Source organism: Amphiura filiformis, chromosome 12, assembly GCF_039555335.1.
Source record: "Amphiura filiformis chromosome 12, Afil_fr2py, whole genome shotgun sequence".
Classification (NCBI taxonomy): domain Eukaryota; kingdom Metazoa; phylum Echinodermata; class Ophiuroidea; order Amphilepidida; family Amphiuridae; genus Amphiura; species Amphiura filiformis.
In genome coordinates this window covers 22,303,932-22,321,309 of record NC_092639.1, presented here as the reverse complement: position 1 = coordinate 22,321,309, position 17,378 = coordinate 22,303,932, and the positions used below count along the sequence as shown (strand labels likewise).

The following is a 17,378-nucleotide window of genomic DNA, read 5'->3' as shown; positions in this document are numbered from 1 at the left end:
TTACCATATGTAGGGTAGATAGTACAAGAAATTTAGTACATTTTACACAAGACAGTCACCACACTCGGACCGTTCTTAGAAAGGGTGAGGTGTACATGTGGTTTTAGATAAGGGTCCAAAAGTATCTGTAGTCTGGTATTACCTGCACATACCATATATGAATAGCTCTATGCTCCTTATATATGTACAAGTGGCGTTGTTACGTAGTATGTATAGAAAACTATTTACTTCTCAAAGACGTACAAAAATAAAATTAAAAATGTGTAGATTAGAGTAAAATAGTGATATAAAAGTAAATTACCAACATGTTATGTTACATGATTAAATATTGCATTGAAAATGATTGGCATCCTCACCCATGAAGGAAAGCCAGTTTTAGCACACTGGTGTTAATACTGCATCATCTACGTACTTAAGAGTTGAATCGTATGACATATTGACTCCGGGATTGACTCTGCCATCCAGACTCATTTGAATTGTTTCCGGAAATGCACAAAATACAACATTAGAATTTTCTTACATTTTACATATCAGACATTCAACAACAAGACTAAACAATTCATGAATGTCCAATGTGTTAAATTAAAAAAATGCTATTTGCTTACAAAATGATTTAGTGAACTACTAGTATTTGAAGATACCCATTAAATGTGTATATCACTTCTACTTCCATGTACATGTATACTTCTTTTCAAATTAACCCACAACCTGAAAAACATCTGGATTGGGATCATGGTACCTTTGATTGGGGTTGTGTGCATAATGAGCCAGAGTTATCCCCTATTCGTTAACATTTTAGCCCCTAGCTCTTATTTTGACGCCAAATAAGGATGCACTGCAAGTCTGACAACATTATCAGTATAATATCAACACATTTTAACAGGGAATTAAGGTATGAATGCAATTGCAGTGTTTCCAACCTGCGGGTAGTGAAAAACAGTAGGTGTAGGTGCATCCATTTGTTAGCATATACTACATGTAGGCCTACCAGAAATAATTTTGGCAAGTTAAGTAGATAGTGGCACAAATGTAAAACATTAAGCAAGAAAACAAAACTAGTGTAAAATATGTTCTAAGCATAAGCTATATGTTGATTTGATCATATCATATATTCTTGCTGTATAAAAAAGTGAGCACAGCCGTCCTCAGCCAACTCTCCGGTAATGTCACTGCGTCTTCAAATTTCCTTTCAGAATTAAGAGTATTAGTTTACTGAGTGGAATACAATGATCATTAACAACTTTAAAGCCAATGTTTAATTTGAGATAATTGGAAAAGTGAAGAAATTAGAACAATTTACACACCACAAAGTTAGTATAAACATTTTGAGTTAAAAAGTTAATATTGTTGTCTTAAAATACATTGTACACTCATTACGGATACAATAATAATAACAAGAATACTTGTTTAAAACTTCCAACACGTACATCTATTTCTATATCTATTTCTATGTATGCAGACCTGCCAACCCCTCAGAGTCAGAAAGCAGGACACAAAGTTAAAAAAGCAGGACAAAAGTCCAAAATGCAGGACACTTCCCTCAAAATGCCCTGAAACAGGCTGAAAAACTGTCCTCCAGAAACCCAAAAAGCAGGACATGTCCTGCATTTTGGTTTTTTGGCTCTTAGCGTAGCTAGTGAGCCTTAGTCATTGTAGTCAGTGAGGACTGTATTTTTGCTACATATTTTGGCCACTTATGCGTTCTTGCTTTTTATGCTTAGGTTTATTTTGTTTATGATATTTGGCTTTGAAATTACGTTCCAAGGTTTGCTTAGTTATTTAGCAATCGATTGCACTCCTTTAGAAGTGAATTTGGGGTGGGGAAAGTACTTATTTTGAAGTGAGAAAAGTCAAAAGTCGTCATGAGAAACAAGTCATTTCTATCGTTTTGCTTGGTTCCCTGTATGCGCTAGAGATTATTTTGGTCTGAGTAATTTAAGTTGTGAGATCATGGCGGGAATTGACGGATTGCACTATTTTTCTTTGGGAAAGTGACCTTTTATCATGAATTTTTGCGGTGATCTCACATGGATAGAAACGTGATTGGATGATTCCTTTGTCCAGATTGTTTATTGAGTTCTCGGGAGTTTTGTAATACCATGGGACAACACTTCAAAATATTTAGAGACCAGCGGCGTAGTAATTTAATTAAATGAACGCTAAATAACCCGGGTAAATAACCAGTGTTGCCAAAAAATTCAGCCCGAATCGCAGGTCAAATAATCGAAAAAGTCTCCCAATTTTTTTCTTTACCCTTTGTATTCTATGGGGCAGGAAATTGTCCCGGAAAAATCTTCAAAAGTCGCCTAATTGGGTTACAAATCGCGGGTTTGACAACCCTGAAAACAACGTCTCGACAGCGAAGGTCACATCTGGCTATTCATTATCATTGTTTGTCTGGCACGCTTTCTACAGCGTGGGTTGGGAATTCTGAAAATCTGTAAAAATTACAATTTTATGGAATATAGGGTGGGTTTCTAAAAAGCGTGTGAGAAATATATAATTATAAAGCGTAGGGGTAACACAAAAAAAAAAAAAAAAACATAATAAAGTAATTTGATGATCTGTTGAAAAACATTCATATTTTCTTCATAAATCTGGAAAGAAAATGTCAAAATTAATTTGCTGATGTTTTCAATTCATACTACGTCACCTGTAGTAGAACCGACGCGCCTTGATTCTTATGAATGTATATAATTTTCAGTCTCTACTTCAGCCGCTTTGGCCCGCTCGCTCACACTAGAAGTGGAGCGATCCGAACCACAGCGGCCGTGTAGAGAGTATAGACTGACGGAATGTATTCAGGATCTCACAGGTATCTCAGCCTTCTACCATTTGCCCATGTGTTACTTTATGATAAACAATCTAAAGTCGTATCTTTTCGATGCAGTTGCAGTGATGCAGTTTTGGCAACATTTAATATGTCGCAAATGTTTCAGATGAATAAGAAAATCATGAGTGTTTGATAGATGAGGATAAATTCTGCATCAATTCGGATTCTGAAATGGATTGATGGCTTAGATATGATAAAATGGACCCGAAGTGACTGTATGAAACGCGAAGCTACCGATGTTCAGTCTTCCGAATTTGATAAAGTAATGCTGTAAACAATCTAAAGTCGTATCTTTTCGAAAGATGATTGCAGTTTTGCCAATATTATGTCGCAAATGTTTCAGATGAATAAGAAAATCATGAGTGTTTGATAGATGAGGATAAATTCTGCATCAATTCGGATTCTGAAATGGATTGATGGCGCAGATAGTGATAAATGGACCCGAAGTGACTGTATAAAACGGCGATAGCGCCGATGTTCAGTCTTCCGAATTTGATAAAGTAATGCTGTAAGCTTTGGTCACAAACACTGCATAAGGGTGGGGGTTCAATTTTTGATAAAAAGGGTGTCTGTCTAAAAAGTGTGGGGAAATATAAATGGAGGGGTTTGACCCCTGACAAACGCTCGAAATTTGTAGTTGCTACAACTGATCATCACTATTGAATTCACTAGAATCTGTTTGTTTGTCTGTGTCTGCCTCTTTTCTCAGAGACTAGTGTAGTAGTAGCTCGCTCATGTAGTGATTCCGTTGTCCCACTGGCCTACAAAACTTAGATTGCATGGCGATCGGAGTGTTATCGTCAGAGCACTAGCATAGTAGGGGAAGCATGTTCCTCAAACTTGGTGGGTGGATGCATCTTTAGTACAACAAGTCACACATACAATATTTTCTCAATTCGAATTTTATCCTTTCTGGGTATGACTGATTTTGTTATCGTAAAATTTGTGTCAATTCCCGATATCACATAATAGTACCGTACACTATAAATGCACCACATTTTGTAGGCTCCAATTGCTGATTACATCATAGATACTAAAAATTTAGTATCTATGATTACATAAATGAGAACAACTGGTAACCAGCGGCACTGTGCAGTACCGGTCTGTTATTCAATTGCGTTGTGTGTGGGTTATGTGTATTTTATGTGTAAAATGCCTATGTGGTGATCCACCCAAAAAACAAAATCATCAGATCCCTGGTACTAGGTGCATCTTGACCCCAGCATAAGTTTGTATTGGTTAGTGGGTCAAGGTCACCTGAGGTCATCCAGGGGTCATCTGAGGTCAAATTTGCAAAAACTGTTGTAGGGGCATGAAACTGTGGGTACAGTCAACATTTGAAGTCAAATTGCGGGAAGGTCATCCGGGGTCATCTGAGGTCAAATTACTAAAAACGCGTATGGGCATGAAACTTGGTGGGTACAGTCAACATTTAAAGTCAAATTTTGGAAAGATACTAAAAATTGTCGTATGGGCATGAAACTAGGTGGGTACAGTCAACATTTGGAGTCAAATTTTGGGAAGGTCATTTTGAGGTCACCTAGGGGTCATCTGAGGTCAAATTAGTAAAAACTGTCGTATGGGCATGAAACTTGGTGGGTACAGTCAACATTTGGAATCCAAAATTTTGGGAAGGTCATTTTGGGGTCACCCAGGGGTCATCTGAGGTCATATTACTAAAAAACTGTTGTATGAACATGAAACTGGATACAGTTAACATTTGGAGCCAAATTTTGTGGGGTTGCATGTTCCTCGAACTTGGTGGGTGCATCTTGACCCCAGGCAGAACAAGTTTGTATTGGTTAGTGGGTCAAGGTCACCTGAGGTCATCCAGGGTCATCTGAGGTCAAATTAGCAAAAACTGTCATATGGGCATGAAACTTGGTGGGTGCAGTCAACATTTGGAGTCAAATTTTTGGAAGGTCATTTCAGGGTCAACCGGTGTCACCCAGGGGTCATCTGAGGTAAAATTGCTAAAAATGTCGTATGGGCATTGGTGGGCACGGCCAACATTTGGAGCCTAATTTTGTAGGGTCGCACAGAACAAGTTTGTATTGGTTAGTGGGTCACGGTCACCAGAGGTCATCTGAAGTCAAATTAGCAAAAACTGTCATATGGGCATGAAACTTGGTGGGTACAGTCAACATTTAGAACCAAATTTTGGAAGCTCATTTCGGAGTCAGCCAGGGGTCACCTGAGGTCAAATTACTAAAACTGTCGTATGGGCATGAAACTTGGTGGGTACAGTCAACATTTGAAGTCAAATTTTAGAAGGTCATTTCGGGGTCATCTGAGGTCACCATTTAGAGCAAAATTTTTGGGAGGTCATTTCGGGGTTGTCTGAGGTCAATTTAGATGAATTCTAATAGTTGCCAAGGCTTTCTATAGTTGTTGAAAGCTTCAAATACTAAAAAAGGGATTTTAAAATTTTGCAGAACAAATTATTCTTGCTGGTTCAGTAGTAATTTGCACAATAATGAATTATTTTCAGATTTTGCAACTAATAGTAATGCGGCAAAAAATAATAATGCGGAGGAGGAAGATTGACCACCGCATCGAGTTTCAAGGACCGTATTGAATATTTGTGGGGAATTTTTTCAAACTGAAGGTTTAAAAAAATTGACCGACCTACCAACCTGTTGCGCATTCGACTCCAAGAACAATTGCTTTCCCACAAAAAAAGCGTAGAGCCACAGCGCCATTGGTGCTCTTGTCTAGGTCTCAAATGCAGGACTGTCCTGCCAAAAGCAGGACGGTTGGCAGGTCTGTGTATGATACGGATACATTGCTCAACTTTATTAATACTTGATAATTAAAACAAACTAAATACTTTAAGTGAAATACCGGTAATACAAATAAAAACCAAACCTTAACTGTACAAAATATTACACATCCGTGTACTAATTATGCAGCATTGATATCTGTAGTAGGGTTAGGCTATAAAATGGCAATGTTTCAAAGCAATTTATGGGTTAAATTTTATTTTACCAGTTTGACACAAATTTAAGTTTGAGAAAAAAAAAAGAGGTGTCCCAACCAAAAAAAACACCACACCATTGATTAGGCAGGGCGTGTATAAAATACAATCATTGGACAAAACTACACTTGGGGAACTACTTTATTATCAAAATGTCTAACTGGTTGTACATTGCAAAATGACTGCAGCAATTCAACACCAAATCCATAAAAAAGTGTTTGTTGGTCAAAATTATATGTAAGGCCTTTCTACAAGATATATCACAAATGTTAAATAGTATAATAAGAGATAATCACAATCTAGACCTGCTCCAAAAATGTGAGAATTCTGTCTGCAGCACTTGTTACAAGATTCATGCGGGTACTCCCATTTCAAAGTACACGAAAAAAGATTGTAGGAGTGGACCCTGTACATCTGAATAGAGGCACTGACAGTTGGTTATGCTTCAATCATGTCAGATGCTGCGTGCTGCAGGAAAAGTAAGTATGTTGAAAGGTTATAATTTATTGTGCCTGTCTGTGTCTTCTTATCCTTTTCAATATCTGTAAGCTAGAAAACAGGGCACTTGCATGATTTGCGACAAATCTAGAAAAGCACCTTCATGCTTGATTTTGACATCAAAAAATGCAAAATCACTTGGTGCAATTTTTGTCTATCAAACTTGAATTGCTGTGCTAATTTGACATCTAGTTCAATACTTCAATCATGATCTTGGGATACTTCGCTGAACGTTTGTTACAAATTATGTGATTTTAGTAACATATAATATTCATGAACAAGGTGGTGGTTCACAAACTGCTAGTGTTGTCCACTTTGGCTTTCAGCCTATCACCATACTTGGAAATACATGGTGGAAAAGTCAAGTCCTCCATCTATACTCCAAATATGGACCACACTTCCATTACCATTACAAAAAAGAAACTAACTTTTGTGTCTTATCTTATTCAACACATTGGGAGCAAAAGACAATGAAATCTAAAAATTGCACTTTGAACTGGTTGAGCAAAATTAGAGACTACGTAGAACAGCATATTGTAAACTGAATCTAACTGAATTTGTGAAATTTGGGTGTTGAAAAATGGAAAATGCTGAAAATGTGGGGCTTGAAACTGTAAAAGCTGACAACGTGGTGCTTAAGGACAGCTGCAGAGCTTGAAAAGGATGGTCTACTTGCTGCCCATTCCTATACCACCTCTACATGTTATCAGTACCCCAACTCTTAAATGACAAACCATTTTAGATCATTCAAACACTTTTTCTTGAGTGAAATGTTGTGTAGAATCTGAATCTAAAATAAAAAGTGCATGATTACCAACTTGAAATTTTCCCCCAATAGCTATGTACAGGCTCATTTTTGCCCAAAAATTTGTCAAAAAAAAAAGTCTGTCAAAACTTGGAGGTTTATGGCCCAACAAACCTAAACTTGCTCTTGAAGGAGGTATTGGCTAGAACAAGTTTATGTTTGTTGGGCCTTAAAGCTCACAGTTTTGACAGACTTATTTTTGTGCGAAATCCATGAATTTTTGCACGCCCTCAAAAGTCTTAGGGGCATGGGTGGAAAAAATGAGTAATTTGGAAATCAGATTCGTGGGAAACTTTGCTATTTGGAGGGAAAAATCTGCCTTAATAATAAAGAAATGCATTAAAAACGGTGGGAAATTTCTCAAAACTGAAGAGAGATTCGTGGGAAATGTGCATTTTTTCCAGCCCTGCTTAGGGGGAGGGGTAACTAATTGGAGGTTATTATTTATTCTTTAAACCAAATTTACTTCATGTCTTTATCACTATTTAGCTATTGATATTCTGAACATACTGACACTTGAATCATCCTGATAACTCATACCATAGTGGAGATATTGCTTCTGCAAGTTCAAATCGAGACAAAAATAATTGCATTTTTTTTTTTCCAATTCAATTGGCACCGGGACCTGCAACTTTCTGACCCTCTTACAAAAATGAAGAAGTTGATTTATCCACCTGTTTTATCATACATTAGGTACTTTAAACCTCAATGCCAAATTGTCTAAGTTTCTTCACATGATCTTCTGTGAGTGATTTCTTAACCTCGTCATAGACTATTATATCTTTAATTTGGGTGTAGGGATACCTGCGTCGAACGCAATCCATGCCCAGATGGTAGTATGTGTGGTTTAGTTGGTTGCTCCTCCTCTTATTACCTCTGTCCTTGTCATACCATTCACGGTGGTCGAATCTCCGAAGTATAAGATCATTTGGTGGTGTGTTCAGTCTGTCTGCAAAACGATTTCCGCACCCGTAACACATCCTGATAACCCCAGCCTTGAAGCATACTGAAAAAGGCTGGGGTGATGCCACTGGCTGGCTGCTGCTACTACTTTGAGTATCAGACACCTGAAGGGGTGGAGCGGTGCGTTGATCCTTTTTACTAAGAACATTGTTGGGTCCTTTTCTTTTTGATGCATTGCCCTTTTTACCTGCTCCTGTACATTGCTGGTGGAGGAGGTTGTTTACAAGATTGACAGTGGACGATCTTTTTTTTGCATTGATGGAAGCGATGAAATCCGCTAGTCTTCCACATTTTTCTGCCACCGCAATTGTATGGTGGCAGAATAACTTGTTGTGAAAGACAAATGAATTGCACTTTAATATTTCACATGCAAACTCATTTTTCTTTCGCTCTGTCACCCCTATTGGCACTTTCCCACCAAAGCACATGTATGAGTCCTTCTTGAGTGGGATAGGGATGATGGAACCCTTGGTTCCAAGTAAGACACCAGCCTGATACCACACTTCATTGAGTTCATGTATTGTGAATCCCCTATCCCACTCTCTTCTGGGCCTATCGACAGCACTTCTACATCATCTTCTACAGAAGGTGGCGACACTTTGGCTTTCTTTGCATGCTGTTGCCTTTCCTCCTTGCTCATGGCGGCCCACTCCACTTTATTGAGTTGCAGGTGAGCATATTGCTTGGCAAGTCTGCGATCACCACTCCCATGGAGAGCCAATTCAAGTTCCTTGTACTTGGAATCTACAAAGTCTTGTAGTGAAGTGCAGATGTTTTCCCAGGTCATCTTCTTCTTATCTGTCCAGCGCTTGATCATGGCATTCAAAGACTCACAATCATTGGTTGTGTACTTTGTAGCATCACCCATACCTGCTTCAAGGCGAAGGGCTTTTAGCATTGTTTCTCTCACCTCACTTGCCTTGTACTTAAGAAACCACTCAGAAAATTGAGGGGGTTTGTCGGTCTCCTCTGTCTCCAACTGGTCCCAGATAGTCTTCTGCAAGTTGGACAAATTGGAATCAAAGTCTTCTGCAGACTGACTGTCTACGAGTCCTTGGTGATGGACATCTAGAACTTGTTCACCGTAGATTGATCGTAAAATCTGGCGCTTATTCTTCCTCACCCCTAGTGTCTGCAGCTTCTTTGCAATTCTGTTTATGGTGCAGCATGCACATCAAGTGGGTAGAGTTTGCGAAACTCTTACCACTTTCAAGACCCTTCACTAGCGCCTTCTCTCCATCTGTCCCATAAAAATGTATTGTTTTGTCTTCTATGAATGTGGAGAGCCGTTGGGAAAAATATCCATATGTCTCAGCATCCCTCTTCACATGGATCATCATGGGCCCTGGCATTAATACCTGCTTCCCATTTTCTTTGTTTACATACATTGGGTGCCGAAATGAAGAAGCAGTGAGGAGAAAATCATCCAAGTCATATGTAGGGTCAATACTTAGTATTGTTTTATCAGTGCAGCAAAACATCTTCACATCATTGGCCTGCATGTCTGTGCAAAGGAATACCCTTGGCTTCGGGCCTCCTCCATCGTGAAGGAATTCAACCCCTTTTACAAAGTCACCCTTCATGTTAAGCTCAAGGACCCTCTGAAAGTTGGAAACTCTATGCTCACTAGAGCTATGCCTATATATTTGCCAACTGTCCCGAGGAACAGAAGAAAAGGATTGTATATTTTCTGATCCCCCTTCCTTGTCAAACATGCTGTTGACTACTGCTTGTGCTGATCCTTTTTTCTGTGTTGTTTTAAGCTCTGCTATAAGCAATTTTTTGGATCTGATAAAGGGTTCAGCATTCTTCTGGTCTTTGCTCCTACCATGTGGTGTTATAACCAGCTTCCCTTTTCTCCCTTTCCACTCGTAGCGAACAATCACCATGTGGTGCGCTCTTTTGCCATCTTTGTGTAGTTCAAAGAATCCTCTCGTGAACCCTGGCGAGTCCTTGTGTCTCATATACTTGCGTACCAGGGTGTACTCTTCATTCCCCACCAAAGCGTTTGTTTTGGTATATGATGGTTTCTTGTACTTTCCAGTCTCATCGCAAGTAAGATCACCACCATGTCGAAGTGAACGTGTGTCCACTAAGAATGCATAATTTTGATCACATCGAAGCGGGACTGTTGTATTGACCGCATCTTTAGCGTAAAGTAAGGACATTGCGACTTCATTCGAGTCCTTAAAGAACGTTGCCTTGCTGTTCATCATTACTTTCCATTTTTTGAAGTAAACTGGTTTGCTGTCACTAGCGTCAGTTTCACTACATGTGCTATCACTGTCCGTATGACTGTACATTTGGACACTATTCAGACAGTCCCAATCAGAGGGGCTATCTCGGCTATCTCGTTTGGTTTGCTTTTGTACTTTTCTTTTCTTTCTCGATACTTTGGCACGGGCTGGGGAACTTTCCCTCTCCCTCTTCTTGGGACTATTATAAATGGGTGTTATCCATGAATCTTTGATAACCGAAGCACCTGTAACATCTGTGCCTACTGATTTTGGCCTGTACCTTTTGGCTAACATGACTGCTTCCATGTGCTTTTGCAGTACCATTTTGGAACTGAAAGAAGCATCACAATGCTGGCACCAGAAACTTTCCCTCACAACTTTGATACTTCCATCGCTCCCTTCATCATTGCTACTGCTGGTGGACAATTTCCTTGTAATGGGAATATCTTCACCCAAGGATAGTCTCATAGCAGTATCCACTTGTTCATCTTCTGACATCAGGTGTACAGATCTGCAAAATAAGAAAAACAATGAAAAAATATAATAATACACATGTACATCATTCAACTTAAAAAGTACATGAGTCTGTTGGCAATCCTCAAATAAACCATCAAGTACGCGTGGCCAAAGCACCTGGTTCAGTCACAAAACTGCCAGGCGCATTTGCAGAGGAAAAACACAAAATTGCTCCTGGCCCGGAATTACTTACATCTAGCCCTCTTAGTTGGAATTTCTGCATAGATGATTCGCAATCAGTTTTTGATGTTTGAGTTTGTTTTGTTCCTCAGTACTTACTTTTTCATGCGAGTGCTCTCATAATTGTCTGTTACCCAATTTTGCAGTGTGTACAAAGATGCAGGCCAATGACTATGGTTAACATTTTCTGCCAGCCACCCACATACACTCACATCACTCACAGCCTAGTCCCTATATGGGCCATATTGCTTCACAGACGACACAAAGAATTGGAATGCTGATGCCCCCTTCCGCTTGACAGAGACAAGTCGTTCACACATGAGCATCTCATTTTTAATTTTATCGAAAATTCTTGCATCCCATTAAATGAATGCGGTTGTATTGAGTAGGGGCCCGAGTTACATGGTGGGGATTGTGACAATATCATACCTTAAACTTCCAATAGAAGAAGCAACATCATCCACATCATCATTATCTGAACTTTTACCAGGTGATTGAATATCAACACCAGCATTAACCACATGCTTGGAAGTGGATGATGACCGACTTTGCTGATACTGCGATGTTAGAACATCAGATTCACACTCATTGTCATTGGATTTGGCATCACCAGCAACCTGTGTACGGTAAATAAAAAGGGAAAGAAGATGACAATAATAAACAAAACAAATAGCATAGTATACACAAGCCTTAATTTCTTGACTTGTGGAATGGTACCTGTAAATGTATCACCCTCTCCCAAATTATTGAGGAATTTGCATAAAGTTTACGCCAGACTGTTATTGACATAATTAATGCATCATTACTAGAAGGTAAAGGACCAGCTCAATGGAAAGATACCAGTTTTAAGCAGACTCCGCTACCAATAAACTATGTGTGCAGTCTCTAAGTGTCAGGATAGTCAAACAAAGATCTGGAATTATGTTGATAACCTCCCCTTTGGTGAAAAAAACATGTATAACGTACCACCAAGTGTCATGTAATAGGTAGGAAAGATCCCGAACCGCTGATTTGCATATTGCCGATCATTACCTTGCACTTGTATGCTGTCAACAAGGTTGGACTTCTCGGAGTTACCATCCAAAATGACTTCAAATGGGGTAGTTAAATAGTTGATAACATTCTGAAAAAGGTAATTAAATGGGATGTTCATTCTACGTGAAATCAAAGCTGCTGGTCTCAACTCACCGGAATTACTCATCCACCAGCGGTAAATGACGCTGCCACATTTACATTATGGCACTAAGGTTTGACTTAAGATCTAGAGGGTTATGGTGCGCAATAGGGTATTTATGTATGACCTCCCTGTCCTCCCATTAATGTTTGGAATGGATTTAGTCTGATTTTGACATCGCCTATAGTGAGATATGGTGAGATAGTGAACCCTAGTTGGGTTAGCATAAAAGAGTATAGAGTCAGTAGACCAAGTGAGTTTTTGAAAAAGAGTTGCACATACCACATTCTCGGCACGTCTTACGCTATCACCATCTGACAAATTGCCATCACTGCCTTCATCCTTCTCACTTCCTGTTTCACTAATGGATATGAAAGAAAGGAAAGTATTCAAGTTAACAAATCCTATCAAAGTTATTCATTTCAGTCATCAGTGGCATAGCGAGAGAGGGAGGGGCAACTGTCCCACTGACAGTAGCTCTGCCCCCCTCTCATGCCCCCACCCAATTAAATCAAGAAAAAATGAGCAACTACAGACAGAGTTGGAGAGCTAAAAAACAAATTTGTCTGTTTCATCCTTTAATGACCTTTGATCAAAAATTATTACACAATATACTAGAGAAAACAATTTACTATGTTGACTTCTAGAGAAATTAGTTTTTGAATTATTAAATTGTGGGGGTGGGCTTATAAAATGGTGATGTTTCAAATAATTTTGTCCTGCATTTGATTTTATGCAGGTTGGTCTCCTGATCATTTTGACACCAGTTTTAGGAAAATCGGCCAAAGAGTAAAAACTTTTTTCATGTACATTTGAATAGGAGTATCCAATTGAACTTTGTAATTGGCACTGTGGATAAACTACAACTCATAGAATGATCAGATTTCTTGAGCAGGTTTGTATTGTGATTATCTCTACATGTACACCTACACACGTGAAAATAATGACACTCGAACAATTTGTGACAATCCTTAAAAAGCACCCTAAAACTCATGCTGAATTTTGACCAAAAAAGACCATTTGTGGATAAACACTTTGTCTGATTGTATTTTAACTTATGAAACTGATTATTTTACATTTAGTTAGACATTGTACATATGACAGTTAGTCTTCCAGTACCTGAAATGGGTGTTTTGAACACATATTTCATTTTTTTCTTGCATCTTATTCTACCCTGCCTAAATTTGGTTTGGGGGCAGCACCATTTTTTGGGGGGGGGGCAGTTTTTATGAAATTGGTTGCAAAATAGTCACAATCCTGCAACAAGAATCAAGATGCAGGACAAAAAAAAAAAGAAACATCACCATTTTATAGCCCACCCCTACAGTTAAATCCCCATAATGGAGTTAGGTTTAGATCCCTTATCTAGGGATAAAACCGTAAACCCAGGATAAGGGCCTTATCTTAGGTTATGTCGCCTTATCCAAGTTTTCATGCCTTATTTATGGATGAGGATTGTTAACTGGGGATAAGGACAACATTATTCTACGTTGACGTCCCTTAATATATATGGGGATAAGGCTCCTCCTTATCCTAGGTTTACATCCATTATCTAGGGATGAGGCGGTAAAACCCAAGATACACACACATTACCCTAGGTTTACGTTCCTTATCTATGGATAAAGCGACTTATTGGAGTTTTTCTGCCCTATATGGATACGGATCGTTAACTGGGGATATGGGCCGCGTTATCATGTAGGTGTACGTCCCATAGGCCATATCTGGGTTTTGGTTTGTAAACCCAAGATATGAAGGACCGTTATCCTGGGTTTACCTTCCTTATCTTATGATAAAGCCGTAAACCCTGGATAACAATCCTTATAGGGATAAGGTACCTTATTGGAGTTTTTCTGCCTTATCTATGGATAAGGATCTTTAACTGGGGATAAGGACCGCGTTATCCTAGGTTTACGTCACTTACAAGGGGCTAAGGCTTCTTATCCTAGGTTTACGTCCATTATCAGGGGATAAAGCTGTAAATTCAGGATAAGGGCACATTATCCTAGGTTTACGATCCTTATCTATTGATAAGACCCTTATCTATTGATAAGGCGCCTTATTGGAGTTTTAAGGACATTATTATGGGTTTACGTTCCTTATCTGTGGATAAGGCCGTAAACCTAGGATAACGTTCCATTATTTAGGTACAAGATGCCTTTATGGAGTTTTTTCTACCTTATCTATGGATAAGGATCTTATCTGGGGATAAGGGCCACATAGGTTTACATCCTTTAAACTGGGTTTTGCAAGTGTAAGTGTGACATTTTCGCCTTAACCCTAGATAAGGATTGTTAACTGGGAATAAGGGCCATGTTATCATAGGTTTACGTCCCTTATCTGGGCTTTGATTTGTAAACACAAGATAAGGACCATTATCCTGGGTTTACGTTCCTTATCTTAGGATAAGGCCGTAAACCCAGGATAAGGATGACGATCCTTATCTAGGGATAAGGTACCTAACCGTACCTTAAATATTGGTGTTTTTCCACCTTATCTATGGATAATGATCCTTATCTGGGGATAAATTTCGAGACCATTCACCTTTCTTGCCGTTTGTCACCTTGAGTGACCTTCTGTGTACACGAACCTCCTCCGATAAATTTCGATGCGTGTCTAAGAAAATAGTCTTTTCCAAGACTTGCATGTTTGTTGCAATGTAATATCTCCGAGATCTGAGACTTGGTACAAGACTATTTAATGTTTACTGAAAAAATCGCCACCTTTTTTCCGACGATATTTTGTGATCAATGTGTGATATTTCGAAGGATAATATCTTGATTTCTTTACAAAATATGTCATAGCATTATTGAAATCTTTGTTATGAACATTTGGAAAGCTGAATGCCCATAGTCTATTCCATGACATTGTAAATTAGAGAGCAAAATGTGATATGATCAAGCAAAATCAGTCTAAAAGTCGGTGACACTCAATTTCTAGTTTCCTACGTAATATTAACAAGCATCAAATAATTTACATTTTGCTGAAAACCTCATCAAAATCGGACATTTAGTTCCAAAGATATGAGTAAATGAAGGTTTTGAAAAACAATAGGAAACAAAAGGAGTTATTAACGTTTACGGCCTATATCTCAAAATCAATATTGCCGACAAACGACTGATGCAGCTTGATCACATCACATATGGTGCTTACCGTGTCGAATCTTAAACAGCTTTGAAAACTATTCAGCTTGCTGCGAGCCCAGTACTGTGTATCACACATAACTGGGCTCGCAGATCTGTGAGTACCTTCTGTGCAGGGGTCGAAATACAAAATATAACTTACATGCACAACTCTGAATTTTAGCCAAAATTGGCTGATTTACCCAAAATTTTACATGCACTGTATGCACAGGCCAATTTTTACATGCACAGAGCCAAAGTTACATGCATATGTGCATGTGGTATTTCGAACACTGCTTCTGTGTTGTTGCAATGTAATATCTGTCGAGTGTCGAGATCTGAGACTTGGTACAAGACTAAGAATGTTTATGAAAAAATTCGCCACATTTTCCCGACAATATTCTGTGATCAATCTTTAACTTTTCAAAGGATAGTAGTGTGTTGATTTCTGTACAAAATTGATATGTCATATTATCATGACATGATTATTGAAATGTTATAACAAAATAATAAAATGAACATTTGGAAAGCTGAATGCCCATAGTCTGCATGTACCATGACGGTGTAAATTTGAGAGCAAAATGGTGCTTACTATGACGATCTTTACACAGCTTTGAAAACTATGCACCTCACTGCGAGCCCAGACTGTGTTGACAATGACATGACACATGGGCCTATGTCAAGTTGTCCACACATCGTGATGACATCAGATAAGCTTATGGGCATTTGACCTTAACGCGGACGGAAATTTAATTTACAAACCCGGGGAAAAAACTTACTATGAGCTTGATTCATAAACATCCATCTCGTCAACATCTTCTTCGAACTGCTTTTCTAAGTTCTCTCGGCTTTCAGACATCTCCTCGTGTGTTCGTGGTGTGGACGGCGGTGTGAAGTTGGCGCGAAATGTTGAACTTCATTGCGTAAATGACAGCTTGTCTCCCATTTACGACCGCACAACAATAAAATCACTCCGCGTTTGTCGTGGCTATTGTGGTGCGAATCGTAGGGACCTACATTTGTATAGGCCAAGTAAAATTAATAAGGAATATTTTTTTCATACAAATACAAGTAAATATTTTGCCATAGAAAAAGTCATTTTTAAATAAATGATCGTGTCTGGAAATTCATGGAAGGTAAAATCGCGAATCTGTTTGCCCTTTTACGTGCATTTCGATGGGGCTTATTTGGTGGTGTGCGGTCGTCAGCAATCGCCACGCCGATAACCATTTCACTGTGGGCCTGGGATAATGACGGGTTCGATGCGGAAACACCCGGGAAAAACTAAACGAAATCGTGAACTGAATCCGTATGACTTGTTTGTAACTTTTAAGAAGATATCAACGTGACGCGACGTGACGTGACGTGACGTGACGCGACGCGTGTGTTAGACAAAAGCCGTTGGGCCTGTAGAAGCAGGTTGTTGCTTTAGGTTGAATATCTATTTGTTATTAATTTAGGCTCATTTGGTGTTTCATTTCATTTGATGAACTATCATATTTATGGTCTGTATGACATGGGCGCACCAAACATACAACCCCTTTCATTATTGTTTGAGTGTACAGTATTTTGTGTTCGCTGCAAATGAAGAAATAATCAATATGACAGTTGTGCCCTTTTCAAGAAAACTTGTAAAAAAAAAAAAATAACTAATTATTGTTCCAAATCATAGTGAAATACAGGTTCTGGGTCAATAATTGGCCTCTAAAACCTCGCCTCAGAGAAAAACAAAAGCATGAAATTTTGATAATGAAAAAAGCACTGGAAAGTGCACACCAACACTGAAACAAAAGAAAGCCAAAACTGAAAGTGTTTTTCAGAGATATTTCGGTGGATCCTTCATTTAATTAATTTGTGTAAGCTAATCCCAACCCTCACCCTAATCCTAACCCTAATCCTAATCATTACCCTAATCCTAACCCTAATCCTAACCCTAACCTTAACCCTAATTTTGTTTAAAATAACATGAAGGAATAACCGATGTTTCGGTGTATTGTGATACTTGTGATACTTTGGACTTCTATAATCAGCAATGGTTCAAGGCAGTAATTTCCTTAACATTTATGTCTGTGGACA

The 17,378-nt window shown here is 38.8% G+C and overlaps 2 protein-coding genes across 2 annotated transcripts in view; one reads left to right on the top strand and one right to left on the bottom strand.

Annotated features, from left to right (window-relative positions):
* Positions 1–17,378, top strand: part of LOC140165948 (kelch-like protein 30) — a 36,108-nt gene that overhangs the window by 15,095 nt on the left and 3,635 nt on the right. The gene's annotated exons all lie outside the window — the stretch shown is intronic.
* Positions 7,812–16,161, bottom strand: LOC140165505 (uncharacterized). The gene is given in 7 exon segments (XM_072188795.1): positions 7,812–8,608; positions 8,611–8,655; positions 8,779–9,218; positions 9,220–10,824; positions 11,439–11,626; positions 12,466–12,544; positions 16,082–16,161. Coding segments are annotated over 7 exon segments (3,234 nt in total).